Source organism: Halyomorpha halys, unplaced genomic scaffold, assembly GCF_000696795.3.
Source record: "Halyomorpha halys isolate HHAL.00 unplaced genomic scaffold, Hhal_1.1 Scaffold594.1, whole genome shotgun sequence".
Lineage (NCBI taxonomy): Eukaryota > Metazoa > Arthropoda > Insecta > Hemiptera > Pentatomidae > Halyomorpha > Halyomorpha halys.
Genome location: NW_027114174.1, coordinates 128,675 through 136,417, shown reverse-complemented (window position 1 = coordinate 136,417; position 7,743 = coordinate 128,675). Strand labels below are relative to the sequence as shown.

General features: G+C 30.1%; 2 protein-coding genes across 2 annotated transcripts in view; one reads left to right on the top strand and one right to left on the bottom strand.

Annotated features, from left to right (window-relative positions):
• LOC106684584 (TBC1 domain family member 20) overlaps positions 1 to 1,462 on the bottom strand; it is a gene marked incomplete in the record, with an annotated part of 20,503 nt that extends 19,041 nt beyond the window's left edge. Inside the window, 1 exon segment of the mRNA XM_067051414.1 lies at positions 1,108 to 1,462. Within this exon segment, the coding sequence (XP_066907515.1) occupies positions 1,108 to 1,243 (136 nt within the window).
• Positions 1,463 to 4,392: 2,930 nt separating this feature from the next.
• LOC106684604 (protein FAM98B) overlaps positions 4,393 to 7,743 on the top strand; it is a 12,237-nt gene continuing 8,886 nt past the window's right edge. Inside the window, exons 1-3 of the mRNA XM_014426787.2 lie at positions 4,393 to 4,500; positions 4,575 to 4,771; positions 4,846 to 5,003. Coding sequence (XP_014282273.1) covers positions 4,463 to 4,500; positions 4,575 to 4,771; positions 4,846 to 5,003 — 393 coding nt within the window. The 5' untranslated portion in view covers positions 4,393 to 4,462. The remainder of the gene's footprint in view (positions 4,501 to 4,574; positions 4,772 to 4,845; positions 5,004 to 7,743) is intronic.

Below are 7,743 nucleotides of genomic sequence, written 5' to 3'. Positions count from 1 at the left end.
ATCCTTATATGTGAAAATTATGCATAAACAACAATCCTGGTCAACTATTATTTCTTTGTTCTACTAAATTGCATAAAAAAATTTTACTATCAATAAAATTGAACTGTAATTAGTTTGATTCAAAAACTGCTTTTAATCACTCTAAATTTTCTGTTAAAATTTTTTGTTCGAATTACTTATTAATTTTTCTTTCACTTATGAATCAGGACATCAAGAAGGGTTCCTTGTAAATGGAGATTCTCAATATAAGAAGATGGTCAGGGTTGTGGTCAAAAAAAGAAGAAAAAATAGTTATAAACTATTTGTCCTTTTTTTGACCGCAACCCTGACCGTCTTCTTAAATTTAAATTTTTACGGTCAACTATAAATACATATATATAATGAGATTTTCAATACTTTTCTTAAAGTAATAGTTGAGTTATTCCAAGGATTAATACTTATAAAGTTATATTTTGATAAAAGCTGCATTGTAAAATAGAAAGGAAGGGAAGTAATGGAGGAATATTATCATAGTTCATTTTTTGAAATTCTCTATGTGGAAGAAAATAAGGGGAAGCTGTATTCTGTAACAGGCTCTAACATTACTAAACATAAAATGATCAAATGCCAGACCCTATATCTCAGAACAGGTTGGACATTAAGGGAAGTTACTCCCAAAATCAGTGAATACTGAAAAATTTTAGTACTTTTAAATAAATGTATAAAATTATAATAAATTAGGTTTGAAAACATTTTCAAAGGTTAATAAAATGGATTACACAATTCAGTGAGCAATACACTGTGTCATAACATCACTTAATACAAGTTAAAACAATTAAAAGAAGTCTTTTAAAAATTATAGGATTAAAACATGAGAGGTGACATTACAATTGCAAGTGACATTAATTTCTCATTATTCATGGACAGCATATAACAAAAACTCAGTATCCAAGAAGTTCACAAATCGATTACATAAACATACATTCTATCATTCATTGATATACTATCTATCTACATATTCATAATAGAAAAAAATTATAAATGGAATTACTATAAGCCCTTTACTATTTCACAACGAAATACAGAACATATTTTCAAAAAATATGAAAATATACAATTAGCACTTACCTTCTTTGAAGTTGAGTTCTATAACTTTTTCATCTTCATTTAAATTGACAAAAGAATCACTGTCCACCAAACCAGGATTAATTTCATCACTACCTCTTAAACAACTTATTTTTACACTAGATTCACTATCTTCCATTATAATTTGCTGATTATACGAAATACACTAACTTCACAGAAACTACTAAACATATTCTTCTTTAATACAAAAAGTATTTTTTAAGCTGGATTCAGGCGATGAACGTGAACAATAAGCATTACCATCACAGAAAATACATACCTAAACAAAAATTAAGAAACAACACCAGTGACGAATGACAGATTTTTAAACGCACTGGTTGATCTCGATATAGATCGATTAACTTACAGATTCTTAATGAAAATCCTAATTAAAGATGGAATTTGAATAATTTTGATATTTTATTTAGTTTTTTAGAACCGGTAGTGTTGTACCTAATTTTTTTTTTTTTTTTACTAGATATTCAACACTCCTTTAATTTCATCCATATATTTAATTATATTGCACAAATATTATATTACCTCTTTGTCAAATAAACAGTAATTTTTAATTGATATGTACAGTATAGGAAATAGTATTGAATTTATCTTTTTCCCTTTTTTTGGTCCCTGGTACATACTGGCTGACACATTGTACTGATTTAAAGTATCTTTCTCGAAGATGAAGAACGTAGTTGGATGATCTACTACACTGGATGACATGCCGCCGGCATTAAGAGATATAGGTCAAGAATTTTGGCCCTCTAAAATTAGTCTGGAGAGTCTCAGATCCCCTCAATATTTCATTGACATTGTCGGTTACGGAGAAATAAATCATTAAAGGGTAGATAAATAGTGCAGTTCGTACTTATCGTTAATTAATACTGAAAAGAATAACTAAAAAATCTTTCTCTTCCTGAATTAATATTAACTTTTTTATGTTTTGTTCCACGACTTTCTAGCATATTTTGCAAAATTGCCATGCGAAAAACTGAAATATTATCGTGTTAAAGTCCATCTCCAGATATCTGTGGTGAAAATCATTATAACAATAAGAAAGTGTGGCGGTGCTAGTTTCACGGCAGTGTACCTTACTTCACTAAAAATTTAATTTGGTTAATGAATGATAAAAACTAAAAAATATTTTTTAACAAAACCGGTTGACGTAGATACATGACAAATAGTAAAGTTCAGACCGTGAATGTCCGAACGTTTGAGTCAAGAACTTAGCATTCACGTGTTAGAAGCGGTATCGAATTCGGCCAGTATGGATTGAATTTTATTTTGTGTCTGACCTTAGAATAATTCCCAACCTTAACACTCTGGCTAGAATAGTTTAGTATTCAGTAGGATGATCTAATTTTCCTATTTATGACTTATTTTTCACATAAAAAACAAACTGCAACAGTCCACTATCATTTCTCTACACCACATTGTTCTAAATGTCGCTTGTCAGTGCAAGGATCTCACAGCAATAGTAATAACCTTGGAGAAAGGAGTATAAGAGAGAATACTTGAGGAAATATTAATTAAGAAAGGCGGAGTTTAATAAGAAAGGTGGAAGGAGCAAGGGTCCAATTACCATCTACCTTCTGTCTCTATTTACTTTTCAGTATTGAGGTTTTCTAATATTGGCACAAATTCTCAAGAACAGCTAAAAAGATTTTCATCGTTGCTAGACAAAATTGTTGGAAATACCATTTACTGGCAATGAAAGATGTCGACTTGAATTTTTGATTTATTAACTTGTTCATATATACTGCTACGATTGCCTTACGAAGTCATGCTTTTCTGTATATTTGTTGTATTTTTACTTACAAAAAATAAATCATAAATTCTGAAAATTGTGACAAATATTGAGAAATAATTCGTAACAGAAAAGTAATTTTGATTTTTAAGTTAAAAAAAAAAGTTTCTTGAAAACCCCTTCAAAAAATCATATCTTGATAATTGGTTGAGATTGGATGGTGCAGTTGGTGACACTGAACCTACGTATAGTAGCGTTCGACATGCAGGAAACTGTGGATACCATCAAGAATTGTGTTGCCATCCAAATAAAAATGAATGGGCCACTTTATTTATTACTGTTATTTTTGTTTAGAAATTTGCAAACCACCTTTTGATTCTAACTAGAAACTGAGATAAACAGATTCCCAATAAAGTTTCTTTAGTTGAGGTCTTCTTGAGCAAAGGTTCTTGTCTGTGAGAATGGATCTTTTTCATCTCACCATCAAATACTTAACATTTATCCATTTCCATAGTCATTCAACTTGGAAAGACTCTGCAGCGAGTCAAATTTTCAATTTGAACTCCCCAGCTTATCTCTTAATGCCCATTACTGATGGGCTTATCTCTTAGATATCAGTCGATATCTAAGAGACAAGCAGTGTGATAGCCGTACATAGAGAGTGAGTGACAGTTCTTCAATTAGTCGGAGATTCCTGGAAGTCTTATTGTGTTTCTCCCTTGTAGCATCAGTAATGGGCCATACTGCAATCTTTTAAACCTTCTCCACATTCACGAGGTAGTTCAGTGGCATCATGTCCAAAGAACTATTTAGAATAATCAGATGATCATTTATTTTATTTTCCAAGATTGTTTCAATTTTGTTTAACAGAAAGTTATTTTTATTTTGAAGATTTATTTTAATAAACTTTATTTTACTTAAAATATATTATTTTAAAATGGAAACTTTCCGAGTGAACATTAATTTAATAAATCTTGAAGGAAGGAGTAAAAGCAAGTACTACTGAGGAAAATTTAATTCAGAAAGGCGGGGCTTAGTGGGGAAGTTGGAAGGAATAGGGGCCCAATCACTATCTGCCTTCTGTCTCTATTTACTTTTAAGTGGCTGAGGTATTCTTTTCGAATTTCTCTAGAACGGCAGAAAGGATTTTCATTTTTGATGAATCAAATTATTGGAGATAACATTTACCACATAAGTTTTGTTCATATTTGCGATATGAAGAACGGTTTTATTGATAATTAAATAAATTTGGAGAATTCCTGTTTACCTCAACGTAAGCCTGGGAAAGGTGGGCGTGATCAACTCTTCTCTTATTGGTTTCATTTTCCCTTGAAGAAGAGAAGTGTTTCACCCCCTGCTAGTAACCGAGATGCGATCACATTGTTTCCAAATCTGTTTACAATCTTAAATTTGTTTATCAAACTTTATATTCATCTAAACAAAGTATTAAAAAAAATTCTAATAGCCATTTAATATATATATCTGGAATAATCCCTGGTTTTAATAATATATAGTTTGATTAGAAATATACAGTAGCTCTATGGAAACTGCACCAATGTTAGGTAGGTTATACCGGCAGTAAGTCTTCAAGCCGTTCTGTTACGGTATTTGTTCATGGATTTAGACGTTTTAGATGGCTTAACTTTCATCCAGTGGGTTACATTTTGTTTTTTTATATTATAGTTTACATTCATATTGAACATTTACTTTAAATATTTGTATTTAGATATCCATTGGATGAGGCAAGCTTAAGAAAAGTTGTAGAAGAATGGCCAGTATCTATCGAATTTACAAAATTAGTTGAATGGTTAACTAAAGAACTTCAGTACTTCTGTAATCTAGAAGAACATGTAAATGCTATTTCCATTTCAGAAGATGCCAGTTCGTTTTTGTTAGAATTGAGCAGTTTCTTGAAGGAACTTGGTAATTATGATTATTTTTTCGAATTGTCAATCTTATTCACTTTATTGTAATGTTTTAACTTTATTTGCTTAAAGGTTGTTCCTACAAAACTCTTACTGAGGGTAATGTTGGTGATAGATTAAAAACTAGTAATGATAGATATTTACTTCTTGAATTTTTAATATCTGAGGTCCTTGCTGCAAGAATAACAAGTGCCAAAAAACCATCTGGTAACAATATTGAATTAACCCTAGTAAGTATCCTTTATATTGAACATTTATTTGTATAATTTTACTAATTATAAAAAAAAAAAAATCATGATTGATATTGTTATGTCTTCATAACTATTCATTTGAATTATGATATTGATTAAAGGTTTATTTATAAGTGTTATCTGCTAAGAACTTATACCTCTAAGCTTTTAATTTGACAGTGTATGTCATATTTAATTGGAAAATACAAATTATTTTAAATGCTTAAAGGGAATAACTTTGTCACTGTCTCAAACATGTATTCAATCCTTAGTCTGTTTTGCATTTTACTCCTTTTTCAACTTGTCCTCAAATGAACAAGGGGTATTATGGAATGGTAAAGTAACATATTAACTCCAAATATTCAGCCACCTTATTAAGATCACTTTTGTGCTCCAACTTCAAATAGCTCTGATTTTCACTTTCAGTTGATTTACAGTTGTCTTATAATTAAATAAATTCACAATTTTGTCTTTCCCAATCAGGCTGAGGACAGAGTGATAAGAATGATAGGTTGATTAAAGTTATGGTATTCCTTTTACTATGATCATGAGTGAGAGTAATATTGTTTAAATGCTTGAGGTTTTGAATCTTGAAAAAGACATTGCACAATTAAAGCAAAAAAAAAATTCTTGTTGAATATTGAATTTTATTTAATTATAATTTTGCTCATATTGAATTCCTTCCATTAATCCTAAAACAGAGCATAACATAGTCAATTGTTTTAACTGAAATTTTGACATTTCAAAAGCCACACATGTATCCTAAGCACTGACTGAAACCTCTACTGAGAACTATCCAATTACTTTTAATTTTTTTTTAATGATGAATTATTTTATTAAATATATTGTTTTTTAATCATTGTAGTTCATTATTTTCATTAACAAACTGTTTTAATCAACCAAGGAAAATTAATTTAAACCCTCCCCTCTTGAATTTTGAGGTTTTCCATTTTAAGGTCCTTCATATCTAAAAAGTGTACAAGAAAAATGCATGTGTGAGTTTTGTAAGAGACTACACGGCCAACTTTCTTAGATTTAGTACTTTAATCGCAGGGGATAATCTTAAAGTGAGAATGATGATATGATCAGGTCATGGAAGAATATGAAAAACTGTCACAATGGGAAAATAAGCAGATAAAAATTTGAATTATGTAGGGGTTTACTAATTTAATATTTGTATTATGATTTTGACTGAAGGTTTTTATATGAGTGTTATCTGCTAAAAACTTCTGTATACCTCTTGGCTTGTGATTTGGCAATTTTCTCAAGTTGGAATTGTGCATTTTATCAGTAAAGGAAAATTTTATAGTTCTGCTTTTGTTTCAATTTAATCCAGTTAATCAACAAAGAATATCTTAAATTTTACAGTTCATAGTCTTGAGATAATTGCTTTATTCTTGAATTTTTTCATTTTAAATTGCAATACATCATATGGAGCCATATATTACCTGTCCAATATTGATTAGTTAGGTTAAGTTTTATTATATTGAGCATCAGGAGCAATATATGATGGTATTCTAGAACATTATAAGTACTGGTTAATTTGATTAATAAATTGCCTATGTAATTTTTTATCAGGGTTGAAGTTTAGATAAAAAAGTTAATTGGAAATTTAGGTACAATACTGGATAATATATTTATTTAGCCAAATAAACCTGTAACAAGTAGGAAACCTTTACATCTTGTCCATGTCAGTGTAATGCATGTAGTTTCCTAACAGCTAGAAGAAGAAGATAAATGAGCATATTGTAACAGTGCAATTTTTTCTGAATAAAGAGTAATATATTTTTAGCAAGTTTATTGGTGCTTGTATTCCAATTTATACTTGAATTGGAATTGAAACTTAACTAAATCATGAAAATGAAAGGTAAAGTAATATTTTGTTTACCCTCCTATCTGGTCATTTCTGACATTCAGGTAGGCAGAGGGGGTTATCCTATTGATAACCAAACTGTTTTAACCAGAGTGAGAGGGTTAAACTTTGATCTTATTGGACCACCATGAAATAAAAATCAACCTGCCGCCTTGGCTGGAATCGAACCAGTGCTGCTGCTGATTCAGCTTTGCTAATGTGATCTCTAATTAAACTTGGTTATAATAGCCTAGCCTCTTTTGAAAAAATCCTTGTGCCCAAAAGTTAAACTGCAGCACAAATAATGTGTGTTCCATGGGTAATAATAGAAGACACTATTCTCTCTAACGTGTAATCAGCCCTCTCTGCACCTTCTGGCCTCCTAGTTCAAGGGTTAAGGGCACAATTAGTATCTTTCAGAATGAAGGTATTCCATTTTTGTTGATGCACTCTATATCAATTAAATTTTCTATTTGATTTTACTGCTACTAAATACGTAATTTTCTATATAATAAAACTAGGCTGTACACATCTGTAACAGCTCACTCACTGACTTATTGATCACTATATCTCAAAAATGTTAAGGGCTATGAAGCTATAATTATTAATGGTGATTCTGCTTGTGTGCAATAAGTCTGAGTTTCGAATAAATTTGGACCCAGAGGTTTCAAAAACAAATGATTTCTAAAACTTAAAAAAAAATTATTTTTTTGAATAAATTGAAATTAAAACTCTTCCAGACGATTATAGCCTTTCATTTAGACGATAGTGAAATAAAAAATTCAAACTCTAATTAGTTAAAAAAAATTCTGAAAGAGAGAGAGAGAGAGATTTTATTGTTCTTGAATTATTTACAATTTTACAATAAACCATGATGCTCTGAGACTA